The sequence below is a fragment of the Euprymna scolopes genome, chromosome 22 (assembly GCF_053919585.1).
Source record: "Euprymna scolopes isolate OS-2025 chromosome 22, ASM5391958v1, whole genome shotgun sequence".
NCBI classification, from domain to species: Eukaryota; Metazoa; Mollusca; class Cephalopoda; order Sepiida; family Sepiolidae; genus Euprymna; species Euprymna scolopes.
Window position 1 is genome coordinate 37988393 of NC_136503.1, and position 24860 is coordinate 38013252.

General features: G+C 35.5%; 1 protein-coding gene across 2 annotated transcripts in view; it reads right to left on the reverse strand.

Moving 5' to 3' along the window:
- The window catches only part of LOC145243979 (proton myo-inositol cotransporter-like), a 42874-nt gene that overhangs the window by 12508 nt on the left and 5506 nt on the right, over positions 1-24860 (reverse strand). For both annotated transcript variants that reach the window (XM_080107115.1, XM_080107114.1), the window contains exons 2-7: positions 18869-19028; positions 16186-16391; positions 12471-12582; positions 10597-10760; positions 4105-4225; positions 1409-1635 (exon numbers count right to left, since the gene is read on the reverse strand). In XM_080107115.1, the coding sequence (XP_079963241.1) occupies positions 1409-1635; positions 4105-4225; positions 10597-10760; positions 12471-12582; positions 16186-16391; positions 18869-19028 (990 nt within the window). The remainder of the gene's footprint in view (positions 1-1408; positions 1636-4104; positions 4226-10596; positions 10761-12470; positions 12583-16185; positions 16392-18868; positions 19029-24860) is intronic.

Below are 24860 nucleotides of genomic sequence, written 5' to 3' on the forward strand. Positions count from 1 at the left end.
ACAAAGGCAATAGCATTCTTTTGAGCAAGGTCGAGAGACCGAGTTTGACTGTAGGTCTAGTGTCCTATTCTCCAATAGCCTCTGTCTAATAGGACCATTGATGAATGCATCCTGAATAGCCTCTTCCTTATTTTAAACAAATTTTCTGTTGAGTTTTCACTTGAATTAGACTAACATTGGCTGATTTCAAAACGTAATCCAATTTTATTTCTTTGGGTTTTTTTAAAATTATTTTTGGAATCCTTTAAAATAAGGCTTCGTAATTTGTGCATTCATTCTTTTGTGGGCTGTTATCCTCATCTTCATAGTTACTGTTGTTTCACCAAGTTTCGACCAAATCCTCTGGCCTTCTTCAGGTGATTAACCGCGATGAAATACAAATGCTGAGTCTCATAACTGTATCCCCAGTAATTACTGCCTTCCATAGTTGTTGTTGTCTCACCACATTTTGGCCAACTAATACTCTGGTCTGCTTGGGTAGGAGTGAAACTGCTATCTTCAGACAATGCTCACCTGAAACCATAGAGATTCAACACCTCTGTCCACTGTGCTATGGGCCCGAAGGTTAATCACCTGAAGAAGATCAGAAGATGAGTTGGCTGAAACGTGGTGAAACAACAACAATCAAGATGAGGATAACAGCCCATAAAAGAATGAATGCATTAACCCAATTTTATTCAGATGTTTACACATGTCAGAATGTAAAATATAGAATAACAGATTAAGAAATCACAGAAAAATGCCCAATTGAAGCTAATAGATTTTAGATTCCATTGAAAATGTGCGCATTTGTAAGATATGCAAAGTCAATAGAAAAATCAATGTGAAAATGTGTTTTTCCCAAGCAAATATCAAGCCGGATAAAGTATTTAATCAAATTGATTGAATTCTTAATTTTTGTTTGCAAAAAAAAAAAAAACACAAAGTGATAATCTACGTACATTACTGATTAGTTAGCCTCTCTCCGAACCGGCAACTACCCTAGGCAAGTTGAACCGGTTTCATTGGAATATCAAATTCGGAAGTGATTCCTATTCGCTTGTATATTTGCTTATCAGAGGAGATGAAAACATTAGGTTTTGGTAGTTCTTGCAGGAACATGTCGACATCCTCTTACATACAGCACCTGGTATTTTGACAAACTAAAAAGCAAATGGCTCTAATTGCTACCTCCTTTATTTCTCTGCTTCATTTGGATTCACTTTCCTCTTCACTCTCAAATACAAGTAAGTTTTTACGGTAATGTGTTAGCTCAAACAGAAACAAACCTTAAGAAGGTGGGAGATTATGTCAGTCGAAATATTGTGGGATAACATTCAAGATGTGAACAGTAGACCGAATAATCCAAATAATCCCAAATAATTGTGTAATTTTCTGTCAGAATGTTTACAAATCAGAATACATTTACCTGGAGCAAAAAACATGACATACATTGCAAGTCCAAGGATAGGAATCCAAGCAAAAGTGCTGGGGCAGTAGTCCTGGGCAAGGTATCCTTTCGTAAGGTGACTTGTATTGCAGAAATTTTGTACTGACGTACTCAGATAAGGAAGGCATGAACTGTTCGTGCCAAATGGTCCCGTTGTCGAGTAACAATACGCACAGTGAGCATCTGTCACACAATCATGACAAGACCTGAAATAAAAGCAAAAACAACGAAATAACAGGTATTTCATTGCCCCCACCTACCTTCTCCTCACTCCCTATCAGTTGTTTCTTGGGTCTTACTTCAACAATTGTTTTCAAGCATTCATGATTGTCTTCTGTTTCCTTCATGTTCAAAAAGCTTATTTCTGCACTTGTGAATTCTTATCCTCATTAATATTGGTAGCATTTTGGAAGAATCCATGCAATAAAAATATACGTATTTAATTATATTTGTTATTGTGTTTGTTTATTATTGTTTGTATATTTTCAATAAATAACTTTTACATCTATCTATCTATCTATCTATCTATCTATCTATCTATCTATTATATAAAAAGCACTTTGTGCATGTGTGTGTGAGTTCGTTTTCTATGAACTCTAAAATGGTCAGGCTGATTTTTATGAAATTTCACACAAATGTACTTTATGTATCTGGCAGCGTTCTTTGATAGGTTTTGTATCAGAATACCTTCAACAAGTATCGATAATTGACAACCGAAAAAATCCGATGAAAGAAGGCATAGCCTAACATCACAAGTGCATTTGAGAAGTTTTATTATCACACCAGCAGAAAGGCCTGGCATATAAATGAACAGTAGGTTCTTTAATATGACAGTGGTACATCCGAAATGAATGTTTCTGTTTAAAGCACAGTTGAACCATGATACTTGACTTTTTCATTTTAAACTTTAATCCAAGCCATTATCACCGCATAAGCAGAAAGGCCAGGCATATAAAATCAGCAGTAGGTTTTTGATATAACAGGGGTGTGTTTGAAATGAATGTTTCTGCTTAGAGCACAATTGAACCATGATACTTGACTTTGCATTTTAAACTTTAATTCAAAAAATAATTTACATTAGGATATGAGGAGTAAATCAGTAAAAGAAATAAATCAGAGAGGAAAAAATAATTATAAAAATTAAAAAATACATTAAAATATTAAATGAATATATAAAAACAGGAAATTGTAGAATTATCATCTAACAATTATAAATACGAAAGTTGAATACTTACTCTAAACGAAAATAAATAAATAAATAAAAGAAGAGAAACGAGGGGAGTCAACTGCTTGATCCCTTTAAATAGTGATTATGAATATATTTTATATACATACTAGCATTTCGGCCCGACGTTGCCCGGGTGTGTGGAGGTGTATGTTGAACAAAAAAAAAAAAAAAAGCGGTCAATTTTTTTAACTTTGACCCCTATTATGACCCCTTAACATTTATATTTTTGGGCTTAAATCAAGTTATTAAGTTAGATTCATGTCCAAGGAATCTATATCTAAAATTTCAAGTTTTTAGACCAAAAATTGTCGGAGGAGTTTGGTAGAGTTCTCAAAGGTCAAATCGTTGAACTTTGACCACTTAATCGCCAAATTTCTGGCCGAAAATCAATCACATCGATTTTTCCAAATCTCATTACCCTGTATATCAAATTTCGAGTCTGTAGACTAAAAATTGATAGAGTTATTGCGTAGGGAAATGTACACACACAGACACACACAGAGACAGACACTTTCACTTATATATATATATATATATATATATATATATATATATATATATATATATATATGACAAATATATTTTGCTGTCTGAAGAGTAGCTATTTTTGGAATATATTTAAATAATATAATGTTTAAATTTGTCCGAATAGTTATGAAACAATTGTAGCACATAAATAAATGCACTTATATTTTGTTGTTTTGATTTTTGCTAATATATATATATATATATATATATATATATATATATATATATATATATATATATATATGGCCTGAAGTTTTACCTGAGGAGGTTAAAGACCCAATCATAATGTCAAAAAATTTGACATTTCAATTTCTATTAATTAATTCTTGTTGTTAGTCACTAATGAACATTTAAAAGCAATTGCTGAAAAAACTCACGTCAGAGTGAAATATCTAATATCCCTGATATCAGTATTTCAAGAATTATTTGAAGCAAATCAGTAAGTAAGATGAAAAAACTTAATAAATGGATTCCAAATGAGTTCAAAGAATAGATTATTTTTTTCTGAAATCGGGCATTATTTTCTGAACACCTTTCTAAGTCCACACGAGCGTGGGCTAACATATTTCTTAGTTTTGGGATTTTACTATATTGGAAAAAAAAAACTTCCTTTTTTTTTTTAATTCTTCTAATTAGTCATAATTTTCAATTAACTCACCAAGTAACCCAACACTGTCAACCTCTCTTATTATAGTTTGATTCTCTCTCTCTCTCTCTCTCTCTCTCTCTCTCTCTCTCTCTCTCTCTCTCTCTCTCTCTCTCTGTACCTATATCGATTGATCACAATTGGCTTTTAAAAATTTTATTTAAAGTCGGTTATAAAATCGGGTTCCTCTTTGGAAGATATTCAAAAATCGTTCTATTTGTGTATCAGGGTGAAGAAATACCATAGTTTTTATACATACATTATCTTTCTTACCTGTAGTTTTCACATTGGAAAGAAGTATTTTTCACAGCTGGTTGCCAAAATGTTACCGGAAGCTTGTTTGTGCTTGCCAACTGAAAACCAATAGCCAGGACCATACAACTCAGCATCATTCCTAAAATGATACAAAACAAAATGTACACATTTGGGCACTAAAATATAGATTTACAAGGTTTATTGATCTCCTCAGGAAGTAAGACACAACGTCAGATGTGGATTAAAAAGCCAGTGCACTAGGGGAAATACACTCTGGCCTACTAAAATGCCTGAGCAGCCGACTTGAGATTTCCCTGTAGAAGCACCGTTGACAATTAGTAATAAATTAACTCCTTCTCAAAGAGTGGAGGTAAAGCCTGGGAGGATGGACTTTCTAGGACTGACAGAAACAAGCCCATCAGCTTCAAAATGATTCAGACCCTGTTAGACTGATTGTAAAGAAAGTTTCTTCAACTAGTATGAATAGCCTTTGTACAAAATTGCACAAGGGCAATATCAATAAAACTATAAAAACTTCACGTGTATGTGTTAACATAAATTTTATAATTACACATTGAATTATTATTATTATTATTATTATTATTATTATTATTATTATTATTATTATTTACTCACTAGGAGTAATCATACAGGCCATCATCAGAGATTTCTCTTTGAGAACAACTTGTGGTGTTCTCTGGAGTCTGAGTGATAACAAGTCTCCCCAGATTTCCAGTATTCTGCACTTTTTTCGATAGCCTTTGCAGATGAATTTGTGTTATTGCAATAACCGCTTACCATTGATTTCTCGTTGGCAGCGACCATTAGTCTTCATTGGAATCTGAGTGGCATAAGCCTTCCCAAGGTTCCAGTCCTCTTTGCACTCATCCTACAGAGGTCTTGCTAGTGCTTTCTCGCCTCGGTCTTTCAATCCTCCTTGACCCACCTCACTTATACAGTGTGGTGCCAATTTATGGTGACACATACACAAGAAAAAAGGGAGGGACAGGGGCCGGGGGTGTAATTTACAATCACACAGCTTCAGTTTTCATGATTTCATATAATGTTCCGTTATGTTTTACATCTGTAGCAGTTTCTGTATGTCCGGCTTGTGCCTGTAGCTCATGTGTTTTAGTGTCCGCATTCAAGGGGTTTTCTTAATATTTCAGCCGTTGTTGTTGTTATTATTACTATTATTATTATTATTATTATTATTATTATTATTATTATTATTATTATTTCTGTTGTCAAATTTTGTGTATGGCTATTGTTGATGCCGATTTTATGCTGATAGGTAGATCATAACAAATGATTATAGGCTATCAGCATCTCCTTTTCTCAGGCTTCAAGTATTTTCTGCAAGATTCTGGCGGTTTCCAACAAGACAGTCTTCTGAAGTACTCCAACATTGCAATAGATTCCAATTTTCTCAATCAACTTGCCAAATCTTTTTGTCACACTCCCCAGGGCTCCCATCACAAGAGGTACAACTTCTACCTTCGTCAACTTCCACAATCTTTTTTATCTCCCTTTTCAAGTCTTGGTATTTTTTCGACCTTCTTTTCTGTTTCCTCCACATTCACATCAGTTGGCACTACTATAGTCTTGTGTTCCTTTGTTTTCTAACAAGGTTAAATCTGGTCTTCTTACTTCAATCAAATTGTCACATTATTATTATTATTGTTGTTGTTGTTGTTGTAATTATTATTATTATTATTAATATTGTTGTTGTAATTATTATTATTACTGTTATGGTTCTAATTATTATTATTATTGTTGTTGCAGAAGCAGCAGCAGCAATTATTATTATTAAAGATACGATCGCATGGGACTCCGGATATATTGGGAAGTGTGTAAGAGGGTTGGGGTGAAGTATGCTAGAAAATGGTTTGAGGAGGTGCCTGATGAAGTGAGAACGAGTGAGGATGGCAAGGTAGAGGTATGGTGGCACAAAAGTGTCATAACGACCAAGCAATTGGAACATAATCTTCCGGATTTGGTCGTCATTGACAAGATCTCAAAAAACTGGCAGATTGTAGACTTTTCAGTACCCTGGAACAGGAATGTGAGAGAGAATGAGAATGAGAAGTGGAGCAATTATGCTCCATTGGCCTTGAAGATAAGGCATATACACGGGGTTAAAACACAAATAATCCCAGTTGTAGTTGGTACACTAGGAGTAGTATCAAGTCGTCTGGAAGGACAATTGTAAAAACTAAAATCCTCGATGTTTTAGGCGGCCTTCAGACCTCTGCAATTATAGGTACCACCAACATCCTTAGGAAAACCCTTGATCTTTGAAGCTCCTGGTTTGAAGCCGAGATTAAGGGAAATCCTCTGGAAATGAATCCCATCCCTTTCCAGAGAGACGTTGATAAACGAAATCAGAATTAATATTATTATTATCGTTGTTGTTGTATTATTATTATTATTATTATTATTATTGTTGTAATTATTATTAGTAGTATTATATTGTTGTAATTATTATTATTATTGGTGTTGTTGTAATTATTAATTATTATTATTATTGTTATTGTAATTATTATCATTGTTGTTGTTGTTGTTGTTGTTGTTGTTGTTGATGATGATGATGATGATGATCCAATAGAATGCATTTTGTTTTTTGTAAACAAATCAGACATTTCAATCTTTTATTAATCGTTGGGGAAAAAGAGTGAATTACTTTGTGACTATTTGAAATTTGAAAAGAATTTGAAAGTATTTAAATTGTTGAATAGAATGTCATTTCTAGCTTTAAAATTCTTAGCACATCTTCATATATTTGAATATGGAACATTTTGAAAATGATTTACATCCAACAATTTTATAAATTGAGTTTAAAACAACATTATTGTAAGAAATTAGTTATATTTTTCTAATAATGACTCCTATATTTTAACTCCAAAAATTGAAGAGCTATGAAGACGAGAGTGATACCACTAAAATGAGCAACTTTTTGTGCTCGCATTTATTTTTCTACATTGTCAACACCATTCTCAATGCATTTTTGCAACTTATGAACAAGAGCCTTGATGCCTCGGTCGTAAAAGCTAGTGCCTGCCAAAGTGGTCCATTTTTTCACAGCTGTGATTATGGCATTGTTGTTAGGGAAATCCTGCTCACGTAATGCATCCTTCAGAAGTCCGAACAAGTGGAACCTGATGGTACGATGTTGGGAATATATGGTGGATGAGACAGCATCATCCAGTCGAACTTTGTCAAACATTCCGTGGTGTTCAAACGTGTGTTGCCTGGCATTGTCACGTTGCATATGGAATTTTTTCCTCTTCTTTGGCCTTACATGGTCAATCCAGGCCTTCAGATTCGTCAACGTTTCAATGGTCTAAATTGATAGTCAACTCTGGTTCCAAGAAATCCAGGAGGATGACGCCCTTCCTGTCCCAGAGAATGATGCATATAACTTTGCCTGCAGATATCTGCATCTTGAACTTCTTCCTTGCTGGGGAGCGTAAGTGATGCCATTCCATCGCCTGCCATTTGGACTCTAGCTCATAGTGGTGACACCACATCTGGTCACTAGAATCTGTTATCTTCAAAGTTCGTACTGATTTAACAAGTTCTGACAGACATACCATTGATGGTTTTTTTCGGACCTGTGTGAGTATTCATGGAATGTGTTGAGCACACACTTTGCTTTGCTCTATCCTAGAGATAAAAATATCGTTTCCAGTGTACTGACTCCCACATTCAATTCTACGCGTATTTCATTGACCATTATCTGCCAATCAGCACAGATGAGTTAGTCACATCTCTGTTGTCACTCTGAAATCGACGAACCCATCTCCTAACCGTACTGACATCAACGGCATCAGCTTCATAAACGTTCAACAGGCTTTGGTGAATGTTAATCGGTTCAATTTCTCTGCATGGAGGAATTCAATAACACATTTCTGCTTCTGACGCATGCCCATTACAAGGGTTGCTTTCTTAGAGTCAATATCTGTAACAATGCAATTTGCAATCCCCTTTGATCCATTCAGGTGGAAAAAATAGGAGGCATTACTTCTGGAACAGCTGTCGTACATTAGTTTATCTCTTATTTTATTATTCAGATTACTCAGTTAATTTTAGTTTGTTTATTTCTAATTTAAAGATTATTTTTTATTTCAGGGTTTCCCAAAGTGCCCTGAGGCTCCGTGAATAAGGCTGAAAGGCTCTTAAAGAGGACCAAATGCTTCATATGAAAAATTGAATGGCTGCAGCCATTTAATTTTTGATCTTCTTTACTGGAAAGAGATATGATACATAATTGTAGGTATAAAGAGTTTCAGGATGATTCATGAAAAACTAAATAAATTAACAAAAACTGCAACAATTTTTGATTAATCAAAAACAAAACAAATGGTTGTAAACGTTATCATTAGTGGTAAAATTTGAAATTAATGTTTTTCGTATTTATTTTAGAAATTATCTTGTAAGTACTCCATGAAAAATCTTTGCCCTGCTCAAGGGCTCCATGGTGTCCTGGAGTTTCATCTAATTTTGTTATTTTTCTTCTTCTTTTTTTTTATGATTTTTTGGCATTTACAGATTTTTCATCTATTTGTTTTCGAATTGATAGATTTCTAAGGGCTTAGATTATTTGTGCACTGAGTATTCTTGTTTGTAAATCGAAGTAGAGAAAGGACAAAGAAAGACAAATAATAAGAAAGCGAGAGTAAAGGGAAAGATAGAATAATGGATACTCACTTGGAAATAGGTAGCGATTAATTAAATATTTATGAATGGGATAGCCGGTTCAAGTTCCACAAGGGAATGTTTATGCATATATATGTGTGTGTGTGTGTGTGTGTGTGTGTGTGTGTGTGTGTGTGTGTGTGTGTGGACGAGAATATGTGTATATGCATATATGTGTATATATGTGTGTATGGTTGTTTGTATGCATATATGTATAGATAGGTAAAATGAGAGAGATAAAAAATAGAGTGTGCGGATATATATATATATATTATATATATATATATATATATATATATATATATATATATATATATATATATATATATATATATGTATGTAAGAAATAAAAAAATCAAACTGAATGCAGTGTTTACCTGATACAAGTAAGGATAAACTTCAATCTAAAATAAATACCAATATTTATCTATTGATATATTAATCCTAACGAAATAAAAAAAGCTCAATACAAATACAATAGAGAATAGAGCTTATTATAAGAGAAAAAAAGTTAAAACTGTAAATTAAAATTTAAAATTAAATTCATTATTCGACAGAATACTACTGCAAACAATGGTCAAAATCCTTATTCCATGGAGTTTCAAAGAATGCGCTTCTTGCGATTCTTCTCATCAGAGGACAGAAAGAAGTTAGCAAATTATAATTGTAGCTAGGTTAGAATTTGCTTGTTGAGGCATTAAATGAAACTACAATTTATGATAGTCATAAATTGCAAAATGTTCATGTCCGCTAAGAAACGTGTGAAGCAATGTGGGAAATGTGGAAAAGAACAAAAACAAACCGGAATATCTTTCGTGCTTATTTGAAGGCTCTTTCAATGGTAATCTGAAAAGCAAAAAGGAATCCAACAGTCAGAATTTAAAATCGAGTGGTAACATAATCCAGTCGGAAAAATTGATAAAATCACCTCAAATTGATAAAAATTGTTCCTTCAATCAGTATAATCCAATCTTCAGTTGAATAGAAAAGAGAAAAATAGAGATAGAAAAACCAACAGGTCAGCGTCCATTGTTTTATCAAATTGAGTTGATTTTATCAATTTTTTCCGACTGGATTATATTATCACAAATTCTGACTGTTGGATTCTTTTTAAAAAAATTCCTTTTCGTTTTTCACTTTTCGGATTACCATTGAAAGAGTCTTCAAATAAGCAGGTCATCTTTTAATACACAAAAAAAAAAAAATGGATCACTCCTTTCCAAAAATAAACAAAGAGAGAGGTGAATTACAGGTCAACTAAAACTTTGTCTGATAAAAGCACGACTATTGGCTAATAAAAAGGATAGCAGACATAACAAAGAATTTGATTGGTAACTAGCAAACTTAATACCACGTGTATATATAACAACAGGCAATAACATCAATTCCATGCATTAGGTTGACGAGTCTTCACGAGGATAAAACATTGAAAATTCTGTGCCATGAATATTTTCATAACTCAATATATATATATATATATATATATATATATATACATATATATGCATTCAGCACTGTTGATGAAAATATTGAAAATAAATATATATATTATGTAATATAAGTGTACACGCTCCTTCAAAAGTTATAGAAAAAGATAACTGCTTTGCAGAGCTTTTAACTAATATTCATATAAAATATTTTTTCTTTTTTTCACTCTCCAGTTTGAGACATTTTCTTTATTTCTTATTTTTCCTTTTAGCTTCAGAGATTGAATTGTTATCTTATATGAATATCACTGTGCACACTGGAGAAGCATAATGTTTCTTTTCCCGTCATTTTTGGCAGAGTGCATAATGTGTTTGTCTATCTTACCGGCTATACTGACTGTGCTAAGACACTTGCGGCCAGATCGGTCAACCAATACCATCCCAATAATTGTAAATAGCATATTGACCGTAGCAACTATGGTTGCTATCCAAATCGCATCCGTGTTGTTAGATATTCCCGCCATCTTTATGATTGTTGCACTGTAATATCTGAAAGGAGAAAGAGAAGAAAAAAATACCATTTTCAGGAATGAAAAAAACAAGGCCATTTCATAGTGCTTTAACAATATTATGTGTCATCCACGATTATAATGGAACAGGTCCAGCATAGGAGTTTTTCCTCAGCCCCAAACCACCAAAGTCTAGGCCATTATGGTGTGCCATTGGTGTGTCTTGTTCCTTATTGGATCAGACATATGGTCCTCTATCCTGTGCAGTTTTAGGAGGACCAACCTCCCAGGTTTTACTGATTATTTATCTATCTCCCATGGCAGGAAGATGTGACACAAGGGTCGGAAAGTGGAATTGAAGATCCAGCGCCCTACAAGTAAAGCACATTGGTCTGCAAAAAATGTCTGGGCAGCCCCGTCGGCATTCTCCGATATTGGCCTCTCAGGTGATTAGCAATTATCCCCTATTTCAAAGACAGAAGGTAAAGCCTGGGAGTGTTATGTAATCGCTATGGCCGGTTGTTGAATATGCCTTTGTCTAGTCTATATAATGTTTACATGTACTTTTCGCTGGCACAAATTATATACACACACTGACAGCAAAGTAAAAGTCACAACACAGTTGATTTAGAAAAATATGTATTATTTTTATTTCGCTATGACAATCAGCTTTTCTGTTATTCTCTGTTTTGACGTTACTGGAAGGTGGGGGAGGCGTGGTTAGATGATTGTCAAGTGGTAAAGAAATGGTGAGGCATGTGCAACCTCTCTCTCTCTCTTTGTGTCAAGTTTATTTATAACCACATTCTTTCTAATTTATATCTCTTATATATCCTTTGTCTATTGTCTGAACCATTGACCGATATCTGCTCACATATCTCTGGGTCAAATTATGCATTCTGTTAGACAATGGTAGAAAGTTCCCGAATTCTTAACATTTGAATACATTTGTGTGTGCAACCTATTGACATTGCCTGCCAATATCTAACAAGAGAATGGACTTCCTAGAACTGTGCAGAACCAGTAACATACCACAGTCAACAGGAAAAAAGCCATTTCAAGAATTGTATAATCTTTGTTGATTTGGGGACAGAGTGGAAAGGTCACCCTTTGAGAATGGATTTTTTAATGGCCTGACTGGGGATGCCCCTATTGGGAATGCCAATGTAGCTGTCTACGCATATTTTTTAGACTGAAGTGCTCTTATTCTTGGGTGTTGACTTTTCAAATCCCATTTTCGTAACTTTGTATCACATCTTCTCACTGTGAAAGGGAGATAAGCAGGTAACTATGGCAACAATGAAAGAATAAAAATAAAGGGTTATATAGCATGGGACCTGGTATGAAGAAACTATAAACGATGGTAATTTGTGTTTGGATGTGGTGTCACCCCTCTTTTGCTGTTACCCGGGGCGCACCCCCCCCCGCACCCCTCTAGCTACGCCACTGGTTAGGGTAAATCTAGGAGTGATGCCATCTAAAGAATGATTCCACATTCGTCAAAGCTTTCAAATTTGGGCCTCATCACAGGAAGTAGTTTAAATTCATATCCAGAACCAGATTGGAGTATTCAAAAAAGGGGTAGGTTGAATGAATTTTTTTTAATTTTTAAGGTAAAATGAACCAAAAATAATGTAATTTGGGGTGGTATTGGGCAAACACTTTTTCCAAAGTTATCCAGGTTATCTGAGAGTAAATTAAAAAAAAAAAAGAAACGAGAAGAAAAAACAAAAAAAATAAAAATCCTTACATGATTGTGTTAATTCCACCAAATTGTTGAAAGAACTGCATCCCGCAACCTATCATTAATGCCTTCCGAACATGGTGAGTCTGAAAAATCTGCTGCAATGTACTGCATTTTGCTGTAAAAAAAAATAAAAAAAATCAATTTGGCTTATGAGGAAGAGATAGAAGATCCCCAGCAGAAATAGTTTCAGCAAAGATCTGAAGGTCTTCTGCTTCCATCTTCCCAGAACCCTAAAACTGAGGTCGACTCAACTGGAGAGAGAGATTGGAGAATGTTTCAATTTTAAATATCTTGGAGATGTCCTACATAGCTTTTGAGAGATTGTCAAAAGGCAGACACCTAAAGGATTAAAGCATCATGGACGGTTTTCAACTCGATGTCAGAGGTGTTGTGTAGGAAACAAACACATAAAAAGGTAAAATCCGAAAACCAGTGTATACTACATGTATTATATCTTTTGTTCTGTATGAATTCAAGGCATTATGAAATACGGATTCCAATTCCATTGCCAATGGTAGAATTGGAGGTCATCAATGTGGAGGAAGTTATCCAAAGTAGAAAATTAAATTCAATTCAGTCATATAAAAAAGAAGATTCAAGGAAAGTAGTTTTAAGGAGATAGGTTGGCCACAATCGGTGTGTCTATCTCAAAGAAATTGGAAATGATTGGTGGTTGAAGACACAAGATAGTTGAGAATTGACGAATTAAGATGCGAGGGATAGAAAATGATGGAGAAAACGAATTATGAGGAAAAACAGATTTAAAAACTAAAATAATGTGAGTGATGTACAGCTAAAAAAACAGCAGCAAAATAAACAAAATAAGTGTGACACTATAGACCCCCCCCAAAAAAAAAAATTGTTAAGGAATAAAAAGAAAAAAAAGAAAAAAAAGAAACGAGGAAACAGTTGAGCATCTGTTGTAAGGAGAGTCTCTTTCTCTCTCTTCCACATGCCTCAACATGCAAATGTGTTTCAAAATGTCTGCCACAAAGCAACGCACCACTACAACGCAAAGCAATGTATCAAACAAAATTCCCCCAACTCCTCCAAGTGAACTGCTTTATGGAGCCCAGCACACGTCATTTGCATACACGTAGCACAATTTTGCAAGATCGTCTGAGACCATGTGTTTTAAAACCTCACGGACACCATCTGGGATCTCTTTTCATCCCAACCCACAGGAAAGACAGACATGAGAGCGTTTGAAAGGTAGTCCATTCTTATTTTCCTCACAGCAACATAACAAAATTATAAAAAATGATCTCAGTAGAAAGACAATGGGACGAGACTGGTTCACTAAGACACACAAAAGCATTAGAAAATAGGATTGTTAATCAAGGTGTGGCAGTGACTGGGACAACGTTCTTGAAAAGGATTTTGGCTTTATCGGATGCTGACGAAATCACCTCAGGCACATTGATGATCATTGGAATAGAGGATGCGCATCTGTTTAGGACTTTGTTATTCACCAAAACTCATTATAATCAAGTCTTTGTTCTTCTACTTTGGACTTAATGGACTGAACATATGACTCTCTCGCGTTTTCTATAAACCTTTTGCAATCATTACTAGCTGTCCTAAAGGCAACATTAAGTTTCAAAACATCTAATACTTCGAAAGTAATTGAAGTAGTGCTTTATGTGTGCAATGGTGGCAGCACATTCAGAGGTGTGCTACGGCTGACTGTTCGGTTTCTGTTTGAATTTCTTAGAGCGTATGTAGCTGTTTATTCCAAAATTTAGCTAATCAATTAAGTCTGATGCTACAGAGGACACATTCTTTTTAAACAGAGTGTAGAGGTATTTCCAATGTGAATGTTTGGAAACCGTCACCGTCAACCATCGAGTATTGATATACTGTTTGGAGTTTTGTTATAATTTGTTTTTATGTTTATTGAGACAAACGAGTGATCAGAAGATCCTAATGGAGACAGAACACAGTGATGAGCGCATTCCTCTGATCTTGAGCATGTAGTACAATGGGGAAAGGAGTGGCTGGTTACTTTTAATGCATCTAAAACCAAGCTTCTCTCTTTACATCATCAACATTTTAATCCACATTTGTCATCAATTGAAATGAATGGCTCTCGTCTTCAGGAGGCCTCAAGTTTTGACAAGCTTCTGGGCTTGACCATTACTCCTGATCTTAAATGGAACACGTATATCAAATCTGTTGCCGGGGCCGCTGGAAAAATGGTGGGATCTTTCTATCGATCCAGTAGATATCTCACTGCTGATGCTATTCTCTATCTATATAAGAGCCAGGTACGTCCAAGGATGGAGTGCTGTTGCCACATCTGGGCAGGAGCTGCTAGAAAGGACTTGTCCTGCCTTGATAGAGTTCAAAATAGACTTCGTAGCCTCGTAGGAGATGTCCTTTTCTCCTCCTTACAACCTCTATCTCACAGAAGAGATGTTGCGAGTTTGTCTCTGATGTATCGTTATTTTCATGGAAAGTGTTCAACTGAGCTTCAATCTATGGTCCCCCCTCGCCAAACTTTCACAAGAAACACTCGTCTAGCTGTAAACACTATCAATAATTTCCCCCACTCTTTATCTGTGCCTAAACCTAAACATAGATTCCATGAACAAAGCTTCTTTCTTAGAACTGCACGCCTGTGGAATTGTCTTCCGTTTTCCTGCTTTCCGGCTGACTACAATATGGTTGTGTTCAAGTCTAACGTAAATAAGATCTTGATGAGCCGTTCCATATAAGTTATTAAATTTACCAAATTTTCATTACTAATGATTACTATATTGACCAACTTCTACTGTACACTCTTTAACCCTTATCCTTGAGTGGCCTCTGGGCCTTGATAATGTGGTGATTCCTTTGTAAAAAAAAAAAAAAAAAAAAAAAAAAAGTTCAAGGCAGAAAAAGATCTAGAAGACTTGTAAATTATCCATCAGCATCGGCTACCCGACTGGGATCGTTGACAGTCTGAGTTAGTTCATAAGCAAGGGATGAATCAGAATAAAATCTCCCTTCATCATCTGTTTTGTTTGAGTAGACTAATCATTCAGTGGTGCGAACATTGAAATCTCTGCAGATGTGGATGTTGGCTGAGGGATGAGCGGACAGGGTGTGATCAATTTTCTGAACTCTATCCTCGTGGGGACGGTGAAGGGCAAATATAAATGCTGTGCTGTTTGGAAACACATGTAGGAATGTTTTGGGTCTTTTATGAAGGTTTCCCTGCCACATAGAAAGTTATCCCTAATATAGGCACATATTCCATGCCGATGGCGATTTTGAGGGGCGGGTTTGGACGAGAAGTTAGAATAATCTTTGATGAAGAAATCGGCTAACGAAGTAGTTGAATTAATGCCAGTTTTGCACAAGATTAACGGGTCTGATTTGGTCTCCCATAATTGGATTTCAACCTTTGGAAGGTTGAAACATAGACCCCTGAAGTTAGAAAAGGAGATATTATCGTGGGGGTCTGCATTGGAAGTTGGTGTTCTGAGTTTTCTCTTGTTTTGTTTGTTGGATTTATTCATAATTAAGGTTGGGGAACTTGTGAAAGAGGTTAGCAGAGCTGTTTAAAGCAAGACATGCGGGAAGAGAGAGAGAGAGAGAGAGAGAGAGAGAGAGAGAGAGTAGGGAGGAAAGAATATGTAAAGAAGAACACATTTGAGTACCTTAAAATTAATTACCCATTACAGCTACTTAAATCATATTCTAATACAGGCAACAAATTACCAAAACCACTCACCTTGGTCAAAAGAAGAAGTTTTTATTAACGATTCGATCTTATAAAGTTCTTTTTCTATGGCTGTGTCAGACGAGCGTATCTTAGACAACACCTTCCGGGCATCTTCTCTGCGCCCTTTTGCAACTAACCAACGTGGGCTTTCTGGCAGGAACAGAAAAGTGAAGAATTGAATGATAGATGGAACTGCAGCCAGGCCCAACATGTACCTGAAGAACAAAACAGCAAGAAGTGAAACTTAGATGTGTTGCATCCTACTGTAACATTTGTACCATCCTAAATTCCAACACTTTCTCACCATGGTAGGAATGGTAATGGCGTTTTAGTGTCAGAGCTATGTCATTTAGAAATCTAATTTGTGGCAGGGCTACTTATAATAACAGACAGATCTGGCATCCAACGATATTAAGGTTTCAACCTGGCTCACAGGTTCAAGTGAAAATCCAAGAAGAGTCAATGTGTAACATTGCACATATGAGTGTGTGTGCACATAGCAGCAGCAGCAGCCGAAGGATAGATGGCTAGCAAAGGTATTAGCAGCAGCAGCAGCAGCTGTTTTGAACGCATAAGAAAATTGGTAAGTGTGCATGAGTTTGCATCAGAAGAAAAATAATAAAAGGAGAAAAAATGCACCATGTGGTAAGGCAGAAAGAATAACGCAGGCTAAGTGAGATGGACATGTGGCCCTGTAGTTGTGGCAAGAGACTTTTAAGCTGATGTTGAGACGGCGGGGTCTTGTTAATCTCATGGCATATGAAATGAACAGTTAGAAAAAACAAGAAGCAGCCATTATTTGGAAAGTAATTGTAATAAATGCTAAAACAGAAAGAAAATCCTGGTTGGATTTATTTATTTTTATTTGGTTGTTCCTTTGCAACGGCGTACGGTGGGGGGTGGGGGGTGAGAGAGGTTTGAACTGTAACAAACATGGTTCGAGCATAACGGCCACCTTACAAATGTCATCCTATTGTGGAATAGAAAGACAAAGTCTCATCCTAAAAAAACTTTATCAAATTGTCTTCGTTAACATGTAAATAGAAGGAAGATATGAAAGAAAAGTGTTAGTAAAGGAATACGTCCAGAACTACGAACGAAGATAAACGGTTAGAAAATCCACGTGATGTTAAATAAATGTTCCGTTAGTAGAGAAAAGAGTCCATATGTTGAATATGTTTGTAAGAATAGGAAAATCTAATATATAAAAGGCTATATTTCTGTCTGTCTGTCTCCATATTTTCAAACTCTATCTCCTCTAAAGCTAAAAGTTACAGAGCAGTGCTAGGGGCCTTAAATGATTGGATTTTTTATGGACTGTTCTTTTATGGGTCTTTAGCCACTTAAAATAGTTTTTAAGGGGTTAAAAATGGGTCAAAATTGAAAAAAATCGTTATACCTTTTGTACATTTATTTAGTAGCAGATTTCTCTGATAAACTTAAGTTATCACCAAAATGTGATGTTGCTAGTCTCAGTCTTTTCCATGAATACTATTATGGCATGTGTTTTTTAGAAGTGTATGATCAACCTGCTTCTTTTCTTACAGCTCGTTTGACTTGTTGGTCTAGTGGTTTCCATCACTTCACAGGCTTGATATTTCGTTGTAATACAGTTTCCTATTCCAGTAGCTCAATTCAAAGAACTGGAGGTTTGTTTGGTTGTTTGGTTGGTTGTTTTTGTTTTACGGCATATCAACCCTTTTCAGGTTATTTAATGCCGAATCCAAAGATTTTGAAGAAAATCTTTTTTTAAATATAATATATTTGTTGTTTTCATGCCGGTTTCTATTTAACCCATAGTTGGGACCGTAACAGGTACTACCACTCCGGGTCAGAGTGGACCTGGGAGCAATGGTAATTAAAGGGTGGCTCCACACTCCCCCAAAGCCCACAAGCTGGGGCCCTCACCACTGGATATAGTTTAAGGTCATATACAGGACCCCCATTGAGGGACTTTTACCCTCTGCAGGGGGGCAGTCGGCGTATTCTAATGCCCCACCGACAGGGCCGAACTGGAGGTTTGAGAATCTCTTTTCCTGCTGACTTTTTAAAATTTATCTTTATTCAATTTTCACCCCAAACAAGGCACAGTGCCACCACTTTGAAGTAGGAGGCTACTATCGGGAACATAAGTTGCAGGGATATTATGAAGGGAGATGAGTAGCAAGATGTCTGTTCACATTACACTTGAACTTCTGCAGGTCAGTACAGTTGGGAAAGCAGAATCCCAGGAGGGAGTTCCATAGTCTAGCAGTTCTGGGGAAGAAACTATTGGAGTAGAAGACTTTCTTACACCTAGGGATCTCTACTGTGAAGGAGTGGGATTTTGCTGCTTGTCGGGTTTGTCAAGCATATTTACGTCGAGGGGGTACAAGTGCTTGTTATTCATCAGAGCATTCACCATTAAAATATTTGTAGAACAGGCAGATCACATTGTTCTTTTCAAGACTAAGGCCAATAGGCATCTTCTGTTTCTGCGATGATCATCTTTCCTTCTTGTAAGCTCTTTACATCAAGTGGCTTTATGTCTTGTCTTGAGCGATTTCCATTAAAAGAAAAAAGTTTGGTAACGATTGGTCCAACGATGTGGATGCTAGGCTACACACAAACAAATGAACAAATATAATAATAAACTCGATTGAAAACATAACCTCCTTGGCGGAGGTAATAATAATTGTCAGGCTTTACTTACCTCCAACCACCCGTCGGCATGTAGCTAAAGAGAGCAGCAATTAAATTCGCTATTACAATGCCAAAGGTGATGAATAGCTGATTGAAAGTAACGAGCACGCCTCGAATGTTGCTTGATCCTATTTCAGCGATGTAAACAGGAACTACCATGGAAGATAAACCTAGCAAAAAAAAAAAAAAATGAAAAGAAAAAAAAAGAAAGATATTTGCAGCATTCAGTCTTTCAAGTTATATTTTACAAGGTTTTATCAAGGTAACAAGAAAGTTCTTGTGGTTTTTAACTTTCAAATTCTGATGAACATATCGCGGCTCAAACAAAAAATTTATTGATTGAAATAAGCACCATCAGTATCAACACAAGTGTATTTATGCCAGTAACGTAAAAATCTTGCGCTCTGGTGGCGATAAAGCTGCTGAGATGCTTGAAAAAGTGGTAGTCAGTAGATGAGAGGTCTGGAGAGTATGGTGGATGAGGCAAAGTTTCGTTACCCAATTCATTCAATTTCTGCAGGGTTGGTTTAGCAATGTGCAGTTGGGCATCATTCTGGAGGAGAATTGGGCCTTTTCTGTTGACTAATGCTGTTGTTGTCGAAGTTCCTAATGCATTTCATCCATTTGTTGACAGTACTTCTTCACCATAATGGTTTCATCTGCATTAAAAAAAAATGGTGTTGGATGAAGCTGGTCGCAGATCACCAAGCAGTCAGTATGACCATTTTGGTGCAACTCTGGCTTTAGAAAGTGTTGTGGAGCTTTGTCAGTGTTTAACCACTGAGCTGAGCATTGACGGTTGTCGTAAAGAACCCACTTTTCATCACAAGTCACAACCCGGTCAAGAAACGAGCCGTTCTTACTGCATAAAAGAAGAGAAAATGGCACTTCATAACGATATTTCTTTTGGTTGTCGTTCAATTTGTGAGGCACCCATTTATCAAGTCTTTTTGTCTTTCCAATCTCTCTCAAGTGGTTGGAAATCGTTGTATATGTTACATCTAATTCAGAAGCAAGTTCTTGAACAGTTGTGCATAGTTTGCCTTCGACGAAGGCTCTTCATTGATTGTTGTTAACATCCGATGGCCGACCACTACACTCATCATTTTCAAAACTCTGGTCGCCGATATGAAATTTCTTAAACCACTATTGTGCTGTGCGTTCAGTAGTAGTTCCTCGGTCAAACGTTTTGTTGATACCTTGAGCTGTTTCAGTCGCTTTTTGGCTTAGCTTGAATTGAAATAAGAAAATCGTGCAAATTTGCTTTTTTTCCATCTTGTATTCAACGTTCTGAAAAGAAGACATAATTGTTTTACAATGATTGTAATTCAAACGATTAGATAGAACGAAAAACGCTCTTTAAAATTATATATAAAGTAAAGGTATTATAATGAAAACTTATTTAAAAATACATCATTTGAAATAAAAATTTAAAATTCTGCAAGAACTTTCTTAGCAACTTAATATTTAAAGATTGGAATAACATCCTCATTGTGATGGATAAATCAAAAAGTTATTCTAACTAACATCAAAAAGCAAATGGCTCTAATAGTTTATCCTCTTTCTTTCTTCGCTTCATTTGGATTCTTTTTTTTTTTTTTGTCACTTCCTAAAAGCAAGTAAGTTTTCATAGGAACGTGTTAACTTAGAGTATCATTAACACCAAAAGTAAAAAGTTTATGTCCATATAACAAGCCAATGCAAACTTAGGAACTCCTTTAAAACGAGGAAACAAACAGCTAGACAGAGATTTATCCAGCCTACAGTACCTTGAGCAGAACCCCAAGAACCCACACTCAACTGCAACTCTTGAGCCTTTGGCTGGGGAAGGTAATTCGTAAAGGAAAGGAATCAATGACTCATATAGCAGCTTTCTTCATCTCACACACACAATCTTAACCACTAACGAGAGTCGGGCAAGTGGAGACAGATTGGTACTTACAGCTATACACGAACTAACCTGAACAAGGTAAACCAACACACACACACACAATGCCACGCAGCCAAATACTCACTTACATATATTACCTACATACATATATTGTTCGCACCATGAACATTTTGACTTGTGACTATTTAATCAACTTTCTTTTCCAAAACTCTAGTTTGCATAAATTTTTTACTCATGTTCATCCCTTACAAGGCATATCGCCACTGGGATGTAAGAGGCTACTATTTAGGGTCATGTCTAGGAAAGACAAGAAAGATATTTGTTTATGTTACATTTCAACTTCTGCATATCAGTACAGTCAAGGAAGCTAGCAGCAGGAAGGGAATTCCAAAGTCTAGCTCTTCGAGCGAAGAAACTATTAGAATAGAAAGCTTTCTGCCATTTAGTGACATCAATGAGTCTTATTGCTAAGTGGGTTTGTCGGGGATATGTACGTTGAGGGGGTACAAGTAAAATGAGTTCATCAGAACACATTTCATCAAAATATTTGTAGAACAGACACAGTGATGCAACATTGTGGCGATGGAACAGGGGCTTGAGCTTAGTTGATAAAGTGGGACCGATGAGATGACAACTCTTTTTTGGACCCTACCTAAGAGGGAGAGACTAGTGGTAGATGCACCAGCCCAGATGTGGCAACAATACTCCATGCATGGGCGAATGGTGGCGTTGTAGAGGTACAGGATACTCTCAGATGTGAGTAGTCTTCTAGCTCGATAAAGGGAACCCACCTTCTTTGCAGCAGCCTTTGCAATGTCCTCTATGAATTAGTTCCAGTTCATATTGCTTGCAAATGCTAGGCCAAGGAGTTTGAAAGTAGTAGTCTCAAGTAGGATGCTATTTGTCATGGATATAGGCGGTTAGAGAGGCGTCTTATAATTGTTAAAGGAGAGCAGCTTAGTTTTACTAGCATTAAATGTTACCATCTATTTGCAGACCCATTTCACTATAGTCTGGAGGCCATTTTCTGATGATTCTGCCATTGTCTTAGATTTATGTATATCTGTTCTTCCATCGTGCATATTATAGAGCATTGTATTATCAGCAAATATACCCATCTCGGGCACAATATTATCAGGGAGGTCGTTTATGAATATCAGGAATAATAATGGTCCAAGGATCGACCCCTGAGGCACTCCCGCATTAATGTTATGCTGCTTAGATGTACGTCCGTCAATGACAACCTGTATGCTTCTATTGTCTAAGAAGGATCTAATTATATTTAGTATACGTCCAGTTATACTGTACGATTTAATTTTCATGAGCAGCCCTATGTGCCAGACTTTGTCAAGGGCCTTGAATATATCAAGGGCTACAGCCCTGGCTTCGCCTGCCTTATCCAGTACATGGTAAATGCGTTCAAAGATGAATGTTAAAATATCTGCAGTAGAACGACATTGCCTAAATCCATACTGTTTGTCAGAAAGATTTGCTTTTTAGGGGCAATAATTTAAGCTGGTTTAAAGCGAATTTGTTGCTGTGGACTTTCTTTTTGCCTCCTCAATTTGAAGTTATTTTTTTAAATTGACGTGAACACTAGAATATTTCAATTAAAAGTAAAATGTGAATAGGTAAACTTATAGAAGAATAAAAGGCGAATCAAATGAGGTATAGTTTGTTGAAACAGTTACACTAAATTTAGCTTAAATTTGTAGTTTTTGAAAAAATTACAAGTGCAGAAATTTTTTTTGCCGTCTGTGTATATATTACATTATTACATTATATATATATATTTGTTTTTAAATCCCTGAAACAGTGTTTCATGGTAAACAACTGATGATCCCTTGAAAAATAAATTATTGGTATTATAGTAAATTCGAGAGCGAGTTGATGCAGTGATTGAAGGTGATTAAATGACTTACTGACTAAATGGTTTTCTAACGAATGATAAAAAATATTTTTTGTATAGTTTTAAAGGTTAAAAACTTCAAAGACTATATATATATATATGGAAAATGGACTGCATTGATAAAAGTATGATAGGTTATGAAAAGGAGGGGGTTGTAGAGAGATAGGTTTTGATGCTCAAAAATTTTATCCTAATCAAAATATGATGAAAGTAAAGATAATTTTCGCGAAAATATATTTTTTATATCAACTTTGTTTTCATTCGTAGCCAAGAGTGACCAACAAAATGATGTTTCCTTAAAAAGAGAAAATGTTATATATATAGTAATATAAATATACAAGAAATAAATGTTACCATAGTCAATAAAAGTTACTTTTATGGTAGAAAAGTTCATTGGTTTGTATTTTTAAGTAGGTTGTAAAAAAAAATTTTTTTTTTAATTCACGAATCGGTTTAAAAAAAAAATCAAAATGGCAGCGACTTTGAAATGGAGAGTCTGTTTTCAATTTGAAGGAGGGACACCTGAGCATTCTGTGTTAACAATTTCAGAGAGTTCCGCCAGCGTAAGGAATAAACATATAAACATATTTTAATGTTTTCCGTTATTTTGTGCTTGAGGAATATTCGATTATGGCATGTTTAGTTTATATAAAAATTCATGTAAGTAGTTATCGCCTCAAATTTCCTTTTAATTTCGGTTCGCTGGAATTATTTCAAGTAAAAAGCATTAAAAACTATTTAAAAACAAAAAAAAACATGAACTGAACTTTTATTGACTATGGTAACATTTATTTCTTGTATATTTATTTTTTCAGGTAGTCATTTGTTGGCTTTTCTGCTAAACACTCTTACTAAATAATATCAACGAAATATCGAAAAACAAAGAAACAAAAACAGTTTTGAAAAATAATGAAGCTTTACTTACTTTAGTAAAATAATCCGAAACAACAAAATGGGATATTAAAAAAGTAAACACGTAATTACTTTAGTTTTTTAAAGCAAAGAATCTGTATAAATATGAATAAGAAGAAAATGGCGCCCTTTTCAAGCAGAACAGCTTCGTTTCAATTTTACAGTAGTGAACAGTGTAGCATTGCGCCGTCGGATTCAGGTTTGTACTATTGTAATGTAAAGAACGCACAGAAAGGGTTGTAATCAACTGAATTCCTTCTAGTACACTGACAAAAAAAAAAGCTTAAACAGATATATAAATAAAAATAAAAAGGTTATGTAAATGTTTTTAAAAGACACGTAATCACGTGAGCAGGATTTTTTCCTTCTTTTGACACGATAATAAGTAACGTTCTTATTTTTTATTATTTATCTATTTATCTATTTTCGAAAGAGTGCCACGTGCAAATGGAGACGGAAAAAACAGAGTTATGCAAAATTTGTGTCGAGAATTGTCTAAAGTTCCAACTTTTTTTTTGGCTTTCACTTTAATAAGAACGTGAATTTATCAGGTGATTTTATTCGACACAATATGATTCAACTCAAAAAAATAAATAAAAGCTAACGTGAATTAAGATTAAAGTTAAGGTGTTATTGTAGACCCCCACCCCTTTTAAAAAACCTTGTTAAACTTTGTGACATATTTACATTCTATGGAGGTTAGGCGCGAACGAACACCCAATAATAAGGTTTTTTAATATAGATCCACAGAATATTATGATAAGTGTTTCAGTGTGAACAGGTATGGGAAATTGAGGCTGAATGAGATTTAAATGTCCGATAACAGTGTGAAAGTTGTTCGAACGTTTGGGTCAATAATGATAGGAAATTCACTGTTTGAAAACAACTCGATATTCAAAATTTAATATTTAACAGTTGAAAATACCAGCCCCCCCCTCCCCCCAACGTCTGGAATTGGATCCCATGAAAATGGGTGCTGCCGCTGGAAGAGGTCGTTTATTATATTCCTCGATGTGGTTAGTGGTTCACAACTAATAGACGAGTTAAAACTCAACTTATTAATTAACCTGGTGTCTCCGGCAATATTCAAACACATTTTGAACATTAATGACTACCAGACAGCCATGAACGCCCTCGAGAGGATTTTGTACAGCCTAAAAATAGCATCTTCTGCCGGCATTTATTGGCAACTCGTCACCAACAAACAAACGAAAGTGTGAACCAATTTTTTCAGTTCTTAAAAGAACTCACCAAGAACTGTGATTTCCAAACCGTGATGGCGATACAAGT